The sequence below is a fragment of the Arabidopsis lyrata genome, assembly GCF_000004255.2.
Source record: "Arabidopsis lyrata subsp. lyrata unplaced genomic scaffold ARALYscaffold_2, whole genome shotgun sequence".
Taxonomy (NCBI): Eukaryota; Viridiplantae; Streptophyta; class Magnoliopsida; order Brassicales; family Brassicaceae; genus Arabidopsis; species Arabidopsis lyrata.
The window spans coordinates 7,764,767-7,787,198 of record NW_003302554.1 but is presented as its reverse complement, the minus strand read 5'-3'; the positions used below and the strand labels follow the sequence as shown (position 1 = coordinate 7,787,198).

General features: G+C 42.9%; 1 protein-coding gene across 1 annotated transcript; it reads left to right on the top strand.

Moving 5' to 3' along the window:
• Positions 1–433: 433 nt before the first annotated feature.
• On the top strand, positions 434–3,076 carry LOC110230929 (meiosis-specific protein ASY2-like). The gene is given in 6 exon segments (XM_021035240.1): positions 434–1,046; positions 1,124–1,862; positions 1,907–2,063; positions 2,147–2,453; positions 2,456–2,824; positions 2,898–3,076. Coding segments are annotated over 6 exon segments (2,364 nt in total).
• Positions 3,077–22,432: the final 19,356 nt, after the last annotated feature.

Genomic DNA, 22,432 nt, shown 5'->3' with positions numbered 1-22,432 from the left:
CTTGACTACGTGGCAATCTTTGGTTGATCTCGGACTTCTGGTGCGGGATCCGACACCAACAATTAGCCCCCCAAGTTCTTCGAAGTGCTGTTCCAATTCGGAGGACTTTAAATGCTCAAGTGACCAAAGATTGCGCTCGAAAATCTTTCTGATTTCCCGCCGGAAATCTCATCATTCCTCTAATTTCGGCACTAGCCATTTTTACCCGAGTGACATCTGTCATCATTATGACCGTATATTAATTAATTACTATTAAAACGGGAAAAAACCTTCCCACTTCCCACACAACTTCCGAGGCGGTTTCATCATTAGCTTGTGTGAGGTAACTTCTTTTCACCATTACTTTCTTCTTTTACGCTTTAATCGAAACTCCTCTCTTCTCTTTCTTCTCCGATTTTCTCTTTGCCGAAACTTGAATTTTTCATTCCCCCCAATGACTTCTGATTCTGATAGACCCGAGTCTCCGTCTTTCGATGAAAGGCGTTCTAGTAATGACGAGTGCACCCGCCCTAATGATATTGCTGGTCCGCACTACAGAACCACCTGCACCCTTCAATCTCTCGAACGTTTGAGGGAGCTCTGCCGAATTCCACCAGGAATTATGGCGGAGGCGCAGATAGCCGATCCCACAGAGTCCCCAGAAAGCCACCGCGACGGCTATTTCTGTGTATATGAGATCTATTTTAAAGGTTGCGGGCTGACCTTTCCTCTTCCCGAAGCCCTAGTTCGATACCTAGCGGCTCTTGAAATCGCGCTTCCTCAACTAACTCCCAATCTTCTTCGAACTATTCTCGGAATTATAACAATCACGGCGGAGGCCGGATATGTTATCGGAGTTACTGAATTAAATGAGCTTCTAAGCGTAAGAAGTTCATCGAAGAAGACGGGATATTTCTCAGCGTATCCAAACGCTAATAGAAACATCATCTCGCACCTTCTGAACAAGGATGAAAATTGGCACCATCCTTGGTTTCTGATTAAGAAAACTCCCGCTTCGATTGGAAATCTTGCAGATTTACTCCCATCGAAGTGGTCTGCAAAGCCTGGTAGAGATTAGGTCGCATATATCTTTTCCGATTGTTTTCTTATCTTTATTGACTAAAGCCGTTGTTTCATTTCGCAGCTTTCGTCGCTTCCACTCTCCCGTCTGAAGAGTTCATCGAATTCTTCAAAATAATTCTCGAAGGGGAAACCCTTTGGAATTCTTTTACTCTTGAACGATTCCTAGAAGCTAACCACAGACTCAGGATGAGTCCACTGGGTCAACTTCACCAACTTCCGCCTCCTCCCTCAACTCAGGGGATGTCATCTCGGGCCCTTGCGGCCAAGCGTAAGGTGCTTTCCAAGCCGATGGCTGAAGCTTGCGAGGAGAAGAAAAAGTTTCTCGCGACTTCTATAGACAAGAAGGACTACAGTAGGACCCTGCTGGTTGATGATGGCAGCACCGAAGGAGCCAGATCTGTCGCTTCTTTCAGATTAACTCCTCGTCGCGATCGTCGTGACTCACGTTCTCCTCGGAGAGAGCGGTCTCCTCGTCGTGATTCTCCTCGTCTTCCCCGAGACGATTTCAGCAGCGAACCACTTAAGAATTTGGTTCGCAGGAAGAGGGACAAGTCATCCCGTAGTGACTCGTCTCCGCGAAGGGAGAAATCAAGGGCCCGGACTGACCGTTCACCTCGATCATCCCCTCCCACTGAACCAATGGGTCCTCCCCGACCTGCTGACATGTCTTCTTCTGCCCAGCCCGAGAGTGAAAAGACTGTTCGGAGTGCATCCCCCAAAAAGGGAGATTCTGAATCTCGAGATGCTTTCTCGAGGTTAAAGCCTGCCCTTGTCCCTCAAGTCAAATCGCTTTCAGGTTTGGTGACTTACACATACTTAAACTTTTTTGTCTCTATTAAAATTCCAATATTTACAACTCTTCCTTCTTCGCAGCTATGGAGAAAGAAGGCAGCGTCTTCCGATGCTTCAAGACCCAGTCGGGTTCGATCTTGCCAGACTTCAACAAATGGTGTCCTGCGATTCGTGAACGCTATTTGCTTCACGCTCATCATTCATCTCGGGTTAATTCCGTTTTTTTTTGTTTTTTTCTTTTATGTATTGCCATTCTTCAAACTGACTCGCCATCCCGGGTTTATAATGCCAGGCTCACAGCGAACTTAACGATATGATCGAACATTACGAAGGGTTGGTCATTGGACGGGAGAAGGAGATTGACATGTGGAAGAAGAAATTCTCAGCTCTTGAGGCTGAACTTAATTCTTCTGCCGGCTCCAAGCACGATCTGGAGGACAAGGTCGACAGTTTAACATCTGAGCTTGCGCAGATAAAGGGGGAGCTGCAAGACCAGTATGACCGGAATTACAAACTCCAGGATGAGCTTTCTGGTGTTCAGGGTAGACTCCATGAATCCGAATCAACCGCCGATACCCTAAACAACCAACTTATCGAGCTTACGCGAAGTACAAGGCGTTAGCCAAGTTGCGTGATTCCGAGTTGGCAAGGTCAGCATCGAAAGCCAAAAAAGATGTTAAGGGACGAGGGATGGAGTTGATCCAGGGGGCCATCCGCTTCATTCAAACCGAGAAGGCTAGGTCAGATCTGGAATCAGACGTCAAGGAGCACGAGAGCAATTTGATTCTGTTGGACCAAATCCATGATGCAGATTTCTCCGAGGTGCAAGAGAGGGCTGAACTGTTGACCAATCTTTCTGAAAAGCGGAGTCGTTTGGCAGCTCTTCCCGCTTCGACTTTCAACCCGCAGGACTTTGAGGAATTCTTCACAGAATCTCCTCCTATAAGTGAATTGGGTCTAGACTGGGCGGGTAACTTTTTGCTCTTGATACTCATTACCTTTTCTTACCTTGTACCTTTGATTGACTGGGATTATTTTTCTAGGCTCAAGTAAAACGGAAGACGTTGTTCCACCCGAAGTTCCTGCGGTGCCGGAGGTCACTCCAGAGGATGGCTGCACCGCGGAGGGTGGTCAGGGAGCTTCATCTGATCAAGCGCCAATTAAGGAAGCAAGTGAAACTTTGACAGCCGAGCCGGAGTCCGAGATGGAGGTCGATCCGTAGTGGCTGCGCCCACTTAAACTGGATCCCACTTAGTTTAAACTTAACTTCAAACTTATTTTTTGGCCTAAGGAGGCTTTATCATTTTTTTTTAACAAGATTTTTGCCTGAGGAGGATTTTAAACCTTTCTAGGTTACGACCCAAGGGGGTTTGGTTAAAATTATATGCGGGTTTGCAAAGTCCGCTTTTAACCTTTTGTGGCCTTATGGTTATGCTTTCGAGATTTTTAGGCTGATCAGGCCTTTCTCTTTAGAATGCGAGAGCTGAGCTCGGCTTAAAGCGAGTTCCCCACTTCGGGTTTAGTCAACTCGATAAATTTATTGGGCTTGGGCCTTAGAAACTTTTGTAGTTAATGCGACGGTTGCTCTTTCCCTTCTTATAAGTAAGGAAAACGGCTCGTCTCTAATGCAATAACTGCCTTTTCTCGATTTTCCAAAAATGGCTTAAACCACTCGGGCACTCTACCATTATTGGATTTATGGTTCCAAGACAAACCCTAAATCATTATAAATAAAGGCTTACCTACTTCTAAGCTTTATTTAAACACGATTTTAGAATCTTACTTGAGAAATATTTCAAGAATGGAAAACGAAAAAGTAGCCCCCATTGATCCCGGCAGCCCACTCTTCTTGTCCGGCGACGGCTTTGAACCGGCCGGCGTTCTTTTCCCTCACGCCGTCTTTCACTTTCCTTCGAAAGAGAAGAAGGAGGCTTGCGACTTTATTGACAAGGTTAATATCTGTCTTTTTTGATTAGAAACTTTTTGTTTCATCTTATTCATTCATCTTTATGCTAGGTTGCCGACAAACACCGTCGCTTGTGTGAAGAGAGGCAGCGGCTGGGACTCAAAAGGCAAACGCTCGAGGCTCGCATCGCTCGGGTGGAGAGGAAGATACGGGCCTTGGAAAGTGATCCCTTTCAATGGGAATAGCAGAATTTTGACTCTGTCGCCGAGATCCCGAAGATGCTTCAGATGTATCTTCGCGCTAAAGGAGTCCCGGGTCCCGTGAACGCCCCGGTCTATGCCGTTCCACCTGACAGCGAAGAAGAAGACGAAGAGGAGGCCAGCACCTGTCGGAAACGCGTTCGGGATCATCCCGAAGTGGATGCCAAGAACAAGGCGTCCACTTCGAAGACTAAACCGGCGATGAAGGAGCCTGTTCCTGAGCCTCTTCCATAAATGTTCTCTAACTTCTTCACTTATTTTAAACTCGTAATGGGCTTCGGCCCCTTTTTATTTATGGAAACATTTGCAACTTTCCTTTCTTTTCAAATATTCTCGGAGATGCGCCTTTTAATGCAGGATCTGTTCGAGGGCATAAATCTCTTCGCGAATCACTCCATTCCTTGGATAGAATCCGCAGCTTGCTAGGGATATGACATTCCTATAAATTATAGTCTCAATTTCCCTTTACTCCTCACCATTCTTTTCATTTTAGTAGGTATGGAGTTCAATCTTCGCTGTTCAGAATCTATGCCCGACTTCTCCAGAATCGGAATGATAAACGAAGATGTTCCAAATGAGCCAAGCAGGCAGCCTCCTCCACTTCGCGGCTTCTTAAGATCTCAGATCCGAGCCCCATGTGCTTTGATCAGGGATCTCCAAATCAGAGACCAAGGAACAGCGACGGCGTTCATAGAGGCACTCGAGCTTCAACACCGGAAGCTTATGTTGGAAAAAAGGAGACTCCAGAAGAGGATTAACCGGATGCAACGCAGGCTTACTACGGTGTCGAGAGATCTTCACATCCTTGAATCTCACCCCGGAGAGTGGATTGAGCTTGGAATCTCTGACTTTGCTCGAATTCCGGACTGCATGATGCCAATCCTCGATCTTGCTGGTCAAGGAGTTGAGGTGTTCTGCTCGTCAACAAGGTTTTCATAGTCCGAAGTGTACGATGAGCGACATCCCTTCTTTGAATAAACGCTCTATTTCCAATCTCTTGTATGTTCGTATAGCCGAACCTTTGTTTGCTTCACTTGTTCGCACAGTCGAACCTCTTTCCTTTAATAAAGAAATAAAACAAATTTTTATTAATAGCTGAACTCGTTTCCGAGCTGCCTACGTACCCATTTCGGGATCAAGCCACATCGTAGTTCATGTACATAAACAATGCATGTAGCTTTAAACATAAAACTTCTTTAGGTTGATCACATTCCAAGGTCGCTTGACCGGATTGCCTTCTAAGTCTTTCAACCTATAAACACCGTTCCGAACCACTTCGGTAATAATGTAAGGTCCTTCCCAATTAATACCGAGTTTACCGGCACCTTCTTCTTTTTTGTTGTCAAAGACGCGCCTTAATATATAATCTCCCACGAAGAAAGGCCTACTTTTAACCTTAGAATTGTAATACCGGGCTGCTGCCTGCTGGTAATTCTGGATCCGAATTAGAGCTTGATCACGCCTTTCATTTATGGTATCTAGTGAATCATTAAGAATTGCTGAATTTTCTTCCTCATTTAACGGTGCTTCTGTTCGGCGAAGTCCGGGCACATTGAGTTCAGCTGGTACTACAGCCTCCATGCCGTAAACCAAAGAGAATGGAGTTTCTCCTGTAGGTCGCCTAGGGGTTGTACGATAGGCCCACAGGACGGGTTGGAGTTCTTCATACCATCCTCCCTTTAGATGACTTAAGCGTTTCTTGAGATTGCTTAATATTGTCTTGTTCGCGGCTTCAGCTTGACCGTTTCCTTGCGGATATCGTGGAGTAGAATAACTAACTTTGATTCCCAGTCCGCACAAAAAGGCATCAAACTCGTGTGAAATGAATTGCGGTCCATTATCAGTAACTATTTCGTATGGAACTCCATGTCGACATATAATGTTTTTCCAAATAAAGGTCTTCACCGCCGAATCCTTGATACCAACATACGCCTCAGCTTCGATCCATTTTGAAAAGTAGTCCGTAAGGACTAAAAGGTACTGTACACCTCGAGTTGATTTGTGCAATGGTCCAATGATGTCCATTGACCACCTCATAAACGGGTATGGGGCGGAAATGGAAGAGAATAATTCCGACGGTTGATGGATCAATGGTGCATGGAGTTGGCAGCGCTTGCATCTTTGGGCGAACTTAACACAATCTGTGATCATAGTGGGCCAATAATATCCCATTCTTTTAACTTTAAAAGCCATAGCTCTTCCTGATGAATGACTCCCACATAATCCTTCATGCACTTCGCTCATGACGATTTCGACTTCGGGCCCAAAAATGCATAATAGGTAAGGGTCACTGACACCTCGTTTATATAACGCATCCTTTGACAGACAAAATTTCGCGCTAACGATTTTCATTTTTCTGGCCTGCCATTTATTCTTTGGGAGCTCACCTGTCATGATGTAGTGCTTTATTGGTCCCTCCAGTAAGCCCCCCAGTCTTTAGCCGGAATTTGGTCAACCTTGTGAAATACTCGTGGCTCTGGCTCGGGATGCTCGTATGGTTCAAGAACATCCTCCTCGATTAATGGCTCGGTTTCTAACATCGTTTCTGGAATCACTTCTTCAGCTAAGACAACGGGTTCCTTGTTAGATGTATTCGATCCCTTTGACTTCCTTCGTTTGTTGGGTGGTGGTTCGATATCTGGTTCGCCACGGTCGCGTGCCGCTGCTCGAGATCTTGTAACGACGAGAGTTTCTTTGCTGTCTTGAATGCTTCGCTCCGAAATGCATTCCACTGGAATAACTCTCTTTAACTCAGGATCTGATGTTGACGCTAATGCGGCAAGTGCATCCGCAGTTGTATTCTCTCCCCGAGGTATGCGGATTAATAAAAACTTCGAGAAATTTTTAGATAGATCCCTCACCACTTCGAGGTACGCTTCCATTCTCGAATCTTTGGCTTCATAGTCTCCGTTAAACTGGTTAACTACTAATTGCGAATCACAATAAGCCAATATTTCCTTAGCTCCAATTCCTTGTGCCAATCGAAGTCCGGCAATCAGGGCTTCGTATTCTGCCTCGTTGTTGGAGGCATTGAATAACAACCGGAATGACTGTTCTAGAATTTCTGATGTTGGAGACTCCAACTTGATTCCCACTCCGGATCCTTGTTTTGTTGAAGACCCATCTACGTGTAATTTCCAAGTTTGGTTCTCCGGTTGTTCTATCGTTCCAGGTATTGGAAGTTCGGTCAGGAAATCTGCTAAGACCTGAGCCTTCATACTGATCCGGCTTTTGAACTCTATGTCGTACTCGCTTAATTCCACCGCCCATTTCGCCAATCGTCCGGACTGGTTTGGACTATGAAGTATTGTTCGGAGTGGCTGGTTGGTTAATACCTCAATCGGATGGGATTGAAAGTACGGGCGCAGCTTCCGAGCCGATATCACCACCGCGAGTGCGAGTTTTTCCATCATTGTATATCTGGTTTCCGGATCCGTCATTGACTTGCTCACATAGTAAATTGGTTTCTGCTCCCCACGGTCTTCCCGAACCAAGACTCCACTAACCGCGTGGTTTGAAACCGACACGTATAAATAAAGTTTTTCATCCATTTCCGGTTTGGACAATATAGGTGGAGTGGTTAAGTATGCCTTAAGCTGCCCAAAAGCTTCTTCACACTTCTCATCCCAAAGGAATCCTTTGTTCCCTTTTAGAATTTGGTAGAAAGGCAACGACTTATCTGTTGATCTCGAGATAAAACGATTCAGAGCCGCAATCCGCCCAGTCAACCGTTGTACTTTTTTGAAGTTTCTTGGAGAGGGCATGTTTAGAAAGGCGTTAATTTGATTTGGATTGGCTTCGATTCCTCTTTCTGTCACGATATAACCAAGAAATTCTCCGGATGGGACTCCAAATGTGCAATTCGCCGGGTTCAGCTTCATTTGATATTTATTGAAAATATCAAAACATTCCTATAAATGCTTAACGTGATCCTCTTTCTTTAACGACTTAACCAACATATCATCTATGTAGACTTCCATTGTTTTCCCGAGATGATTATGGAACATCTTGTTAACCAACCGTTGATAAGTTGCTCCTGCATTTTTCAAACCAAAAGGCATCACCTTATAACAATAGATACCTCTATCTGTGATAAATGACGTCTTTTCTTGATCTTCGGGGTTCATCATTATTTGATTATAACCCGAGAAGGCGTCCATGAATGTTAACAGCTCGTTCCCAGCGGTGGACTCTACAATTCGATCTATATGTGGGAGCGGGAAACTATCTTTGGGACATGCTTTATTTAGGTCTGTGAAATCGATGCAAACCCTATCTTTTCCATTCTTCTTTTTGACAACGACAGTGTTTGCTACCCATTCCGGGTATTGCACTTCTCTTATGGACCCTATCTTCAAAAGTTTATCCACTTCGTCATTTACTATTTTGGCTCGCTCCACTCCGAGCTTTCTTCTTTTCTGTTTCACCAGCTTGAAGCTCAGATCTACGTTAGCTCGTGACAAATTATACTTGGATCTATACCAGGCATGTCTGCTGCTGACCATGCAAACGATGTTTTGTTTCTCTTTAAAAGTTCGACCAAAGCTTCTTTTATTTGGCCAGTCAGAGTTGCTCCAATTCGAATTTTCCGGTCCGGCTTGTCTTTTTCCAACACCACTTCGATTACTACATCATCTTTCTTCTGCCCGCTAGGAAATTTTGTTCTTAGTCCCTCTTTTGCGGGCTTCGTTAATTGCTATTGAATCTTCATACGGTGGCTAGCTAGGTAATACGTCCGTGAAGCTTCTTGATCTCCCCGAATTGTTTCCACCCCATTTGATGTTGGAAATTTGATACATTGATGGTAAGTAGAGGGGACTGCTTTCATTCGATAAATCCAGGGAGTCCCGAGGATGATGTTGTAAGCTGCGGGCTTATCGAAGACAACGAAGTCCACGATCTTCGATACCTTCTTGGCAAGGACCGGTAGCTTGATTGTTCCGAGAGACATGGCTGACTCGCTTGTGAACGCAACTAACGGAGATGGGGGTCCTACTATGTCTCCTCGGCTGATTCCCATTCTTTCTAGAGTACTTAAAAAGATCAAGTCGACCGAACTGCCTGTATCGATAAGGATCCTTGATACTTCGAAGTTAGCAACATCAAGAGTAATGACTAGAGCATCATCATGCGGTCTTTCGAGATGCCGCGTTTCTTCTTCGTTAAATGATATTGAGGCACCTTGAAAATCGACTTCTTCGCTCAAGCTTGCTTTGAGTAAGACATTTCGTCTATGTTTTTTGATGGAACTTATCGAATCTCGACAAAATTTTGAGCCTCCTAGAATCACATTGATCTTACCCTTCGAACTCCTTGGTTCTTCCTCGTTGGATAACCTTGGTCTTTTGGAATCTTGATCTTTGGAGTTTTCCTTTGCTTCGTGGTATTCCTTCACAAAATCTTTTATATCGAATTTGGAAAGATCTCCACTGGCCCAAAGCTCTGCGAAGTGCCTTTTAAGAACGCTGCAATCCTTGGTTAAATGTCCGGTTACTTTATGAATGTCGCAATATAGACTTTCATCACGGACCCAAGTGTTTGATCTTCCTTTCCCTTGGAATTGCTTTCCGACGGTACTGTTGAAGGGTTGCGACCCAAATTTCCTTGGTCCTTTGCTCTCCCTGGGCTCGAACTTCTTGGTAGGGACGGTGATTGCCGGCTTTTCTTGCTTATTTCTTTTGGCAAAACTTTCTTTTTCGTCCTCTACCTCCATCCAGTTGTTCGCGCGGAAGAGTGCATCCTGAATCGTGTCTGGTTTATGAAGTATTAAGTCTTCTTTAAACCTTGAATCATGTCGCAATCCTTTTCGTAGGGCAGATAAAGCTGATTGCTGCGAGATTCTTGGGAGCTTTGACAGCACTCCTTTGAATTTGGTGATGAAAACTCGAAGTGACTCATTAGATCCTTGCGATAAGTTCCAAAGATCGGCATCCGAAACGCTTTTTTCCATAAGGATGGAGTATTGCTTTAAGAATACGGCTGATAGTTCGTCGAAATTGCTGATCGAACCCGGCTCTAATTGGGTGAACCACATTAGAGCTTGGCCACATAGATTCTCCGAAAAAAGCTTGCAGTAGCTTGCGTCCTCATCAGCTTCATCCAATTCGACTCTTCCAGCAGCGATCAGAAAAGCTGCGAGATAGCTTTTTGGATCCTCCAATCCGCTGTAAGGGTCCAACTTGAGTTTCCGGGAATCTTTGATCCTCAAACTTGCAATTCGCGGGATGAAAGGTGTTCGCCTAGCTTCTTCAATGACTCGATTGATGTCTGGCTCCGAACTTGTAGCTTGATGAAATTTTGATTTCATTTCTTTTAATTCCTGGCTAACCTTCCTCATGGTCTCGAACTGGTCGAGGTTCTCCTGCTCGTACTGAGCTGCAAGTTGTTCTTCATCCCCGAGCTGTGTCTCTTCTTCCAACGTCTGAGCTACATTATTAGTAGCACCAGGAGTTGTTTGTCCGCTGGTTTCATTTCGTGCAGCGGAACTTGGCGAGTTGAATATCCCTCTTCGGATTCCCACAAGGTTTCCTGCACTTAAAGAGCGAACACGAGTTTGTATAGTATTGACGTTTTGACTAAGAGATACCTGGGATGTTTGCAACGTATCGACGGCCTTTTCCACATCCGAGAACTTTTGTGATATGTCCGACATGGTTTGCTGCATAGCTTTGAGGGTTTCGGCCAATGATGTCTCAACGGCGTCTCCTCCGGACATTGTTGCTTATCTCGGAAATGTAGTAAAGAAAAAATCTGACCACTCAAGAATCCTATCTCCCCACAGACGGCGCCAAAATGTGGATGTCGGATTCACACACTCAAGTATTTTTATTAAGTAGGAAAGATTACTCTTGAGGGACAAAAATGAATATGTAAGAACTTATAAATTGCTACGAAAATTGCTATATTATTTCTTTCTTCCGAGAATCCCCTTTACATGGCCATTGGCCTTTATATTTATACATAGAGAAACGACATTAAAATGAATAATTAAGTACAATTATTCCTTCTTAAATGTGTCCGTTTTGATTCTTCGACTTTAATGCTCAACGTTTGAATTTGAGTTGACTCTGATCTTCATGGGCCTCGCCTTTTTGGCCCAAGTGTCCTTGAACCGACTTACCCGTGTCTTCTACACCGAACTCGTGTCACAGTGCAGTCACTTCGGATTCTCGAAGTGGTGACAACCACTTCGACCGTTCCTTCGGCTCATGGGTTCAATGGGCTTTATCCTTTATGGGCCATTATCTTGACTACGTGGCAATCTTTGGTTGATCTCGGACTTCTGGTGCGGGATCCGACACCAACAACTGGGAAGGTCCTTATCAAATCACAGAAAAAATCCGAAATAGTGTTTACCATTTACAATACCTTGACGGAAATCCCGTTCAAAGGCCTTGGAACATCATCAACTTGAAAAAGTTCTATTGCTAAAGCAAATACAATCGAACTACGATTTGGCTTGATCCTATTTTGGGTACGTAGGCAGCTCGCTAAACACGAGTCCAGCTATAACATAAAAATAAAAATATTATTCCAATCATGGAGTCTTGTTTTTATAAATTCAATATTCGAGCATGAATATAGAAATACATTGCGAACAATGTATAAATATTTCTAGATAAGCTAGAACCAGATCTCGAAGGGTCTTGAGTTACGGAATAACTTTGCTCCTTGACCTGCGAGGTCAACGATGCTCATAATACAACCTGGCATGTTTCCGTACTCCTGAAGTCCTAGTTCGATCCAATCGGAAGGATGGGATTCGAGGCGATGAAGCTCGCGAGCAATGTCGAGGCGACGCTTCTCTAGTTCTATGATCCTTTGCCTAATCTCTTGTTTCTCATTTTCGAGCTCGTCGTGCCGTATGATAAGCTGAAGAAAATGAAACGCTTCATTTAGCAATAATAAAAAGAGTTAAATCACTAGGTTTAACAATACCTTGGTAATAAACTCCTCGGGCTTGAGACGATCTTGAGCTGATAATCTCTCAATTAACACATTTGGAACCTGAATGCTGGTTCCCCACCCCAATGGGCGTAACTCTTCTGGTTCGCCGTTGGCTTCCGTTTTTTACAAGAACGATGTCTGACGTTTCCGGAAGATCATCACTCATCACTTTAAACGAGTCGGAGGGATTCTCTGAGAAATTACGTTCCTCAAACATTTTTGTAGAATTATTGTTGATTAAATTCAATAACGATCTACATCTGCTTTATATTCAAAATATACTCGACCACATTTAAGAAGGTTAATTGACGATTTCCCAAATCTGAAATTACTACTTTTATGGAAAATGTAATCGAGTTAATTACTAATTATATTCTCTAGATATAACGCATTAAATAAGATTTGAGTAAATCGGCAAATCTAAAGCAAAAGGGGAATGTAATTAATATTTCTGGGCCTCTAGCCCAATAGTATTTTACATAATATTAAAAAAAAAAACTAAGAAGGAGGGGGGGTTCGCAGAAGGAACTTCGTCTGATGGCGAACCGTCTTCGCGTTCATCAGGTTCGAGGCTCCTTTGGTAGATATCCCAATGCTTCTTTAGGAACCTAATGTGTTCTCGAAGACAGCCGGGAATGCGGGCGATAGAATCAAATCCCCTCCTCTCCCAGTTGTGAACGTCCGACTCCAAACGTCGGATCTTCCTTTCCGTTCTAGCAATCCGATCCTCGAGGATACGGCGTTTCATTCCGAGGCGTTGCCTTTCGGAGCAGAGAAAAACGTATCTTTCTGTGATCTGTAAAAAACAGATACATTACGAACCTATTAAGTAAAACCTTGAAACTATTGGTACTATGTTCAAACCTGCTCCATGAATTCATAGCACTCGATCTGTTCCTCCCTGGACATGGAAGGAAGAAAACAAGGAATAACCACCCCTTGTGGAGTGAATCCATCCCCCGTCGGGAAAAGAGATTTGCCTGAAGGGAGTCGTGGTGAATTAGGACCAGAAGGTTCGCATTGGGGAGATGTCATCTTAGGTCTATAAATTGAGAACTGCAAAGTTCTTTTAAAAAAAATATATGTTGGAAAATTTCCAAAATCCAACTCTCCTTATATAGAAAAAATATGTAAGGGCACTCACTCGAGTATTTATTGAAAAAGAAAATAAACGTCAATCTATTCATCTGACTTAGAGGTGTCAGACGGGCCGGCCCGTGTCCATCTGGGCCGACCCGCGGTGGGCATTTACGTTTATGAGACCGCAGCAGGCGGGCCCGCTAGAACCGCATGCAAAAAAGATATGTCCAGGATCGCCCCGCTAAGCCCGACGGGTTAGCGGGCCGGTCCGCGGGCTTAGTTTTAAATATTTTAAAAATAATTAAAAAAATAAAAATAATTTTTAAAATTTGAATTTCATATATTTCATACATTAAATTTTGTTATATGTTCATATATTTCATATATATATTTTCAGAATTATGTAAAAATATTTATTTATTTATATTAATTATTTAGTTTTATTAAATATTTGTAGTCCGCGGGCCGGCCCGCAAATCCGCGGACAAAACCCGCCAAAACCCGCAATCCGTCTGGGCTTGTCCGCGAGGCCCGCTATTTTATGGCCATGAAAAATGATGTCCAAGCCCGCCCCGCCGTGGGCTACTTGGACAAAGCCCGCGGGCTATCGGCCCGCTTGACACTGTTATGACCTCTCGATTTTTGTGTACATGCACAAACAAGACCTACGAAATATAGGTTATTCAAGTATCACTTAAACACCTAGTAGGCGAACTTAATTTCGAACTTAAAATTCGAAGACATTCAATAAATGGTATCACACCTTTTTATCTCTTAGGGAAAGCAAACAGTTCTCACTAGAGATTTCCCTAATCGAACACATTTGAAGTATCACAAAGTGTTCTTATAAGCCGAGCTCTAACCTCGCAAACGAGAGACCGAGGAAAAATTCCAATGTTTTTTCTTTAAAAAAGGCAAGTAGGTCTGATCAGCCTATCTCTCCTATAATCCTAAAACACTTCGATTAGGAGGATTTTGCAAACCCTCCAGGTAAAATCGATGGTTTCCACCAAAATTAAATATTTCTTCCTAAAGAAATTTTAATTAAAAACCCCCTTGGGTAAGTTATTCATAACAGTAATAAAAGCCCCCTTGGGCAGAAAACTCCAAAAAGAAATAAACAGCCCCATGGCCAACAAAGCGAATTTCGTGTCTTAAAATTAAAAGGGACAATCCCCATAAAAGGTGAATGCAATCACCATCATTCAATCATAGGCGAACCGCCTTCATCTCCTGCTTGATTTGAGACAAGAGTACTCCCGACGTCAGCGTTCTGAGTTGTGGGAACCACCTCAGGATTAAGCGAGCTAGCATCTTGAGGAGGTTCGCTCCTTCAGCAACAGCAGCTTTCTTGGAAACTTTGGCAAGCTCCTCTTCGTAATAGTTGATGATGCCATTCACGTCCAAAGTTGCCTAATGAAAGAAGATGCGTTTTAAAAAAAATAATTTCGAAATCGGTTGTTGAAGGGTGTAAATAGTCAAACCTGGGAGGAGTGGAATGAATGGTTGACATACATCTTCTTGATATCAGGCTTCCACCACTCAAAGGGCGGGAGTTTCTTCCCAAAGCGGGTGTGGAAGCACCTAAACATGTTCCCAATCTTCGCTTTATCTAGAATAAAGATAGTTATTTGAGGATTGAGCTTCTTGAGAAGTCGATTGATCTCAAGTAACAGTATGATAATTAAAGGTTACCTGATTGGGATGAAGCTCTGGCAACAAGTCCCGATCTCGGAGACGATCGAACCCTAGAAGTATTGCCTCGGGGACGTCTAGGGGGTAACATCCCCGAACCCAGCGGCTCCTTTTAAACGATTCCTGAATCAGGATTTACATCCTGAGTTTCAGCAGATTCAGGAATAGGCAGATTCGAAGATACGTTTCTGCCCTTCTTTGTGTTTTTGGGACGCCCCTGGAGCAGGGGTTCAAGTTCCTCGGCCTTCCTCTTTTTTATGAGAGAAGAATCACCTGTAAGGCCTTCTTCCTCAGCGGTGGCAGCGACCACGTTGTCTGCTGCTGGGATGGGGGAGGGAGCGTTGTTCACAGCGACCGCCATTGACTTTGAACCTTCAAGAGATCCATCGTCAACAAGGAGAGTTTTCCGTTAGACTTTGTCATCCCCGGTGGAAGTTGCGTTTTTCTTATTTTTCCCGATTAGGGAAATCTGATCTTTAACCTTTTTGTTTGCCTCTTTGATCTTTCTCCTGTCTCGGGCATTCAGATTCGAGAGATCAATCTCAACAGGAGGAGGGTCGACGGGGTGAGTAAGGGTCATTCTTACAGAAAACCCGGCACCGTGAATTCTTTCCAGAGTAAAAAAATTCCAATTAACTGGCCTCTCCAAGACGGCCTTGTAGAAGTTGAGAAAGTCGACGGATGGAACTAGTCGAATCTGAGGACCTGCGAGAAAACAAGGAAATGTTGAAACGCAGTTTGAAATAACAAAGGGAATTTATTCAGTTAAATCCTAATTTCTACCCAAATTCGATGACCAGTGAGTTCGAAGGAGTTCGGAAGAACTCTGGATAGAAAAATTATTTATGCGGAAGAAGAAACAAAACTTCCTCTAGGCGTTGTCTTTTAAAGGCAGACCGTCAATAAGATTCCGATCCGCGTTCGGATAAAGGGCATAATACCCAGAAGTTCGGGATTCGCGAGCTTGGAAAAGTTCCAGGAGTTCGCAAAGTCTTAATGAGTAGCCCGCCTCCGCCGCAACAGTGAGGGTACACAAAAGATACCGGAGCATGTTGAGCGACATCTAAGAGAAAGCAATTCTCAGATGGTTGAGGTAGATGAGAAGTACCTCAGGAAGGGGAAAGAATAAGCCGCACCCTTTGAAATAAATTTCATAGGCACAGCAGTAACCTTCTCGCCCTGACTCCGGAGACTCAAAGGGCTCCGGAACTACCATCTCTACCTCAGGGGGGATGAGACATAATCTACGAAGATCGTTGAGAGAATCGATAGTTGATTCACTCTGGGGTGAAGATCAAACCCATCTCCGGTTTGAATTTGAGGTCCGGATCCTTCACCCATGAGAGCTTCGAGATCGTCAGCCTCGTATTCGCGAAATTCGGAAGAAAGGTTCGACATTTTACGAAAGGGATTTTTTACCAAAAAGAAAACAATGATTTCTGTAAAATAATGAAAGTTCTCTAGGTAAAGAAGATAAGATGGAAAAGTAATATTACCTCTTAGAACCCTAAAGTATGATGAAAGACCGCCTCTAGAATATTGGGAAGTGGGACGGTTTTCCCCGCAGTATTAATATAAAATTAGAAAATTAATGATGACTGTTGTCAGGGATATCAAATCATTTGATTATCCGAGATCGGCGTAATAGCGTAAAACATGGAATAATTCCGGAATGTTAAAGATCTCGGGTTATTAATTACTGTTTACTTAAGTCTTCCAAGCCGAGCACTCAGCTCGCAAGACTTGGGGGGCTAAATGTTGGGGTCGGATCCCACACATTTTTGGTAGGATCCACTTGGATCTGTCCAAGTCATTGTTACATAATAATCCTCTTGGAATTAAAGATATTTTATTGTGAGAATCGAGTTTAACCAGTCGGGAGTTCGGTTCGATTTATTAAAAGAGTTCGATCTTTACCAGTACGGAGTTCGCTCTTATTTCAATATACAGTTCGCATAGAGAAAGGCCGACGCGAGGAGAATATTGTTCGAGGCTCGCAGCAGCGTCAAGACGCAGGAGTACGGAGTCAACAAGAACGAGTTCGGAAGATTCACGCGAAGCCCAAGATAGTTCAAATTCAAGCCGTTTCGGTCAAAATGTAACTTACGTGATTAATGCGGATCAATACGATTATGAGCAGTAAATGACCGCATTGATCATGTTTTCTCTATAAAAACAACCTCAAACGCATGTGTTTAAGGAACGAATCTGATTATTCATTACTTCTAAGCAATACAATACATTTTTCTCTCTTTACTATTTTTCGCAAGGCATTTTGCACTTCATCTTTCAATAAATTTATTTACTCCTTTTCTTGGTTGTTTTCGATTTCGAATTCCCGTATTCATTTCCTGATTTTACAAGAGTTTTTCTCCACAAAAATACTTAAAGATAATCGAGTGTGAATCCTACATCCACAATCTCGGGTGGAGGGATGTGGCGGCTAGGAGGGCTCGAGAAAGGATGACTTGGGCAGACTTTGTGGCGGAGTTTAACGCCAAGTATTTTCCTCCTGAGGCGTTAGACTGATTAGAAGGGTAGTTTTTGGAGTTGTCTCAGGGGAGGCGGACGGTTCTTGAGTATGAGACAGAGTTTAACCGTCTCAGTTTGTATGCTGGTCGAGCTATGGAGGGTCACCAGACACTAGTGCAGAGAGTTTTTAGAGGTCTTCGGGCTGAGTTGAAGAACTGTTGTCTTGTGAGACTTTTCGGTATGGTGGTGGAGTTGGTCGAGACAGCTGCGTTGTTGGAGGAGGGTCTGAAGGATGAGGCGGTGGTGACTAGCCCAACGCTTCAGGCAAAGAAGCCTCAGCAGCAGTTCAGTTCCAACAAGAACGGTAAGCCGGTGCAGGGACATAAGCGTAAGTGGGACAAGACTCAGAGGGCTAGCCAGGACGGTCAGGGATGCGTCGGGTGCAAAAGCAAGGACCATAGGGTGGCGACAATCAGCTTGCAGTCATTTCTGTTCAGGAAGAGGCGGTGACTGGTTTTGGGGTTGTCGAGAAGGTCGACCAGATACTCGCGGCCTCCTTAGAGATCGAGGCATCCATTATTCCCCGGCTGGAAAAAGAGCTATTTGTTTCCAGGGACGGGGCTAGGCTAGAATCCTCTAGTACGGGTCATGTGAACCCGAAGACTGGTCCTGACGGTTCTGTACCCGAGCTCAGGGCTGGCAAGAAATCCAAGAAGGTTGGGTTCGAGGAAAAGGCAGCTGCACCGTTGTCGGTTTTAGAACCGTTTTGAGAGAAAAAGACGACACTTCACAAGTCGATAGATGCGTTGAAGAGTTCATGAAATAACTATAATGAACTAGAAATAATGATTAATAACTAGAATAACTCATATTTTTTTAACCCTTAAAATCCTTTTAAAAATGCCATTAAAAATAAATGTAAGAGAGGCAAAAGATGCTTGACATGGAAATTTTCTTTATGGTATATGCAGGGGCGCGGACCCACTCAGAGAGAAGGTGGGTCACCTGACCCAGGTTAAATAATTAAATGCTTTTTTGTACGTAATATCTAATAAATACCAACAACTCAGTTGGTAATTCTCATGTCATTGACACCCCAAACTCAAGTTCAATTCCCAAACTTGACACATTTTGTCTTATTTTTTCCTATTTTAACCTATATAGATGTCTTTTGTCTTAGATATTTTTGAGTTCATTTTAAAAAACAGTGTTTTCTATACTTTTTTTACTTGCTTATGAAAATTATTTTTTTTTTTCGGTCTAAAGATCTTTATTAATGTAAGGTAATCAAAAATCAAACAAAACAAAACATCCAAAATAAAAAAACAGAGCCCCACAAAATAGAGCAGTCATAGTATGAAAATCCTTCCATCTAAATCATCTTCTCTTTTCCGCTTCAAGCCGTGAAAGTAACCACGCCGGACCACCACGAGCTACATATGATCGCACACGACCATCTCTTGTGACACTCATAGCTATATCTTTTGCGACTGAATTAGCTTTTGGAGAAGACACCTTGAACACTATTTTACCAAAATTTGATATCACCCAGTGAATCTTATCAAGATAGGAAAGATATCTTGGCCAGTTTGAAGGATCATGAATGGCTGAAATAGCAGCATTACAGTCGGAACAGATCTCAATGTTGTCCAAATGCAACGCTGAAAGACCATCCAAAACCCATAGAATACCTCTTAACTCCACAGCAATACGATTAATTGCGGGCAGAAACATGTCTCTCGCATGGAACACTGCATCTCCTTGGTGACTCCTTACTCTCCATGCTCCACTACATATATGAGACTCATTTAACCAAGAAACATGTAAATTACACTTGAGAACGTCAAGTGGGGGTTTAATCCATCTTGTTTCACGGTGAAGAGATGAGGCAGAACCAAATAAAACCTGCAGTTGTATCTCCTTTAGCTTATTCCATGTTTCAGCTTCTTCCATAGCATGAATAACCAATGCATTCAAGTCTCCTTGTTTTCCAGCATATAAGACCTCATTACGGTGCTTCCATATTCCCCATAATATCCAAGAGATCGTCATTCTTATAGGAAGAGGAACACTATCATTGCCTATGACTTTCAACAAAAATGCTATGTTATCATTAATAGAATCCGAAAACCCTTGAGCAGGTAGGGGAATGTTGACGATCTCCCAAACTTCACGAGCCGGCCAACAATTAAACAGTACATGACTGATGGATTCTATATCATTCTGACAAAGAGAGCATTGGAGATCAGAGTTAATACCATGAGCTTGTAAACACACCGAGACTGCTAGTGCACCAGATAAAGCCATCCATAAAAACATTTTGATCTTAGGTACAGTTTTAACAGCCCAAATCTTCTCTTTAAGAACTCTAGACTCTTGTTCCTGAGCGGATAATGGTGTAGACACAGTTTGCACATTGGACAACAACCAATTGCCACTCTTAACCGTGTAACACCCAGACCAATTATAAGCCCAAATGTAACTGTCAGCCACGGCTATATTTGGAGGATACGACATAATTCTAAAAATATCCGGTGGGAAAAACAGTTCCGTTATTGGGGGGTAATATGGTTTGAAACTCGTAAATCTAAATCATACAGAGACTGTTTGTTAAAAGGACGACGCAGAGCATTATCGAATATCCATTTATCGGCCCATACACTCGTCGTTTGACCATTACCTATGTTCTATATGAGACCTTTTCCAAGCAATTCTCGACCATGAATGATGCTGCGCCACGCATAAGAAGGTCTAGAACCGACCACATCATCCATAAAACCCTTACGGTGATAATATCGTGCTCTATATACCCGGGCCAATAGAGAATTTGGTTTTGTGAGAAGTCTCCAAGCTTGATTAAAATCACCAACTGCACGGAAGCCTAACCCACCTTCTTTCCTTGTTTTACACATCTTTCCCAAGACACCCAATGCATCTTCTTTTTTTCCTCACATGATTTCAACCAGAAGCTTGTCATCGCACTAGTGATCTGTTGACATAGATGTTTTGTCAGTTTAAAACAGGACATAGCGTAAACTGGCAAGGCCATAGCCACTAATTTAAGGAGAACTTCCTTCCCTCCTAATGACAACGTCTTCGCAAACCATCCAGTCAACCGTTTTTTGAGCTTCTTTGTTATGTAAGCTAACAAATCACACTTAGAACCACTAAAGCATTCCGGTAGACCGAGATACATACCATCACCTCCTTCCTTGACAATTCCAAGAAATAATCCCAGCAAATGTCTCATAATCGGCTCCATCTTGGTCCCATATATAATTGATGATTTTTGAAGATTAATTTCATGATCGGAAGCATCCCCATAAAGTTTCAAACAATGAAGAATTTCAGCACCTTCTTTAAAGTTAGCCCGACAAAGAAAGAGGCTATCGTCAGCAAATAATAAATGTTGAATGGAGGGACAGTTCCTTGTTAGCCAAATACCATTGATGCGACCTTCAACTTCAGCCTTTTGCATAGTGTGAACAAGAGCCTCAGCACACAAAATAAAGATAAAAGGCGATAACGGATCACCTTGTCTAATTCCACGCTCCGGTTTGATAAATCCATAGGAATTCCCATTCAACAAGACCGAGTAAGTGACACTTCTCACAAAAACCATTAACCAATCGACAAATCGTCTAGCAAAACCAAGTCGAATAAAAAGCTCCTCCAAAAAATTCTATTCAACTCGATCATACGCCTTAGACATATCAGTTTTGATAGCCATAAAATCTTCATTGCAGTCCGGATTAGTGCGTAAAGCGTGTACCATTTCATGAGCCAAGAGAACATTGTCTGATATTAAACGGCCTAACACAAAGGCGCCTTGCGCATTGGAGACAATTTCTGGCAGCCATACCTTCAAACGTGAGCATAAAATCTTAGAGATGATATTATATGAAACAGAACACAAACTAATCGGACGTAGATCAGTCATCCTGTTGGGATTTGGTTTCTTGGGCAACAAACATACTTGAGTAAAGTTCCATTCAACCGGAAATGATCCAGAATCAAAAAATTTTCTCACTTCATCACAAACTTGATGACCAACTACATTCCAATAGGATTGAAAAAATAAACCTGTCATGCCATCCGCTCCAGGAGCACTACTACTTCCAATAGCAAAAACCGCTTGTCGAATTTCCTCATTGGTGACCGGTTTAGTCAAGGCAACATTCATGAGAGGAGTAACACGAGGGGACATACCATCAAGTAAAACGGAAGCATCACTTGGTTGAGAGGAGGTAAATAGCTTTTGAAAATAATCCACAGCTATATTACCTTTAGATCCATCTACAAACTGTTCCAATCCAGTGTCATCAATTAAGGAAAATTTTTTATTTTGAGCTCTTCTCCCTTGGACACTCCCATGGAAGTATTTAGTATTACGATCTCCATCATTCAACCAATTGTCATGACTCTTTTGTTTCCAATAAATCTCTTCCTCTCGATATGCCTCAGCTAACTCACCTCTCCATTGTTGAAGAAGGAAAAAACGTGGGAATTGTTTGCAACCTTCTTCCTCCAATTGCTCTCGTAGTTGCTTGATTCTTGTCTTAGAATTTGATTGAGAATTGCGTTTCCATTGAGATAAAAATTTGCGACATGCTGCAATTCTATGAAAAAGACTTGTGTTACCATGCAATCCTTGACTGTTCCATCCTTGTCTAATAATCTCCATAGTTTCTGGTTTAGCAGTCCAACGTTTATTAAACATAAAACGACCCCGAAAAGATTGATTTTCATTGACAAAACGCGTCAAAACCGGCCTGTGATCCGAACCAATCCGCTCTAAATATTTTGATTGAACTCTCGGGAATAGATGGAACCATTCAGCATTACCAAGAGCTCTGTCCAATCGAATCTGGATCCACATATCATTACGTTTACCTGCCCAAGAAAATTTATTACCCGTGTATGGTATGTCACGTAGTCGACAGTCCCGAACCATATTGCGAAATGGTATAAATGAAGCTTCTTGACGAGCAAGACCACCAAATTTTCCAGAATTATCCCATATCTCATTTAAATAACCAACGACAAACCATGGATCATTTCTTGTTAAACCAATACTTATTAAATTATCCCAAACATCTTGTCTTAAATTACAAGCTGGATCTCCATAAATGAAAGAAGCAAAAAACCACAAGGACCCAATCTTGATTTTTGTGTCTATAATTCTTCTATCCGAGTGAAGTATCTCAACGTCATATGA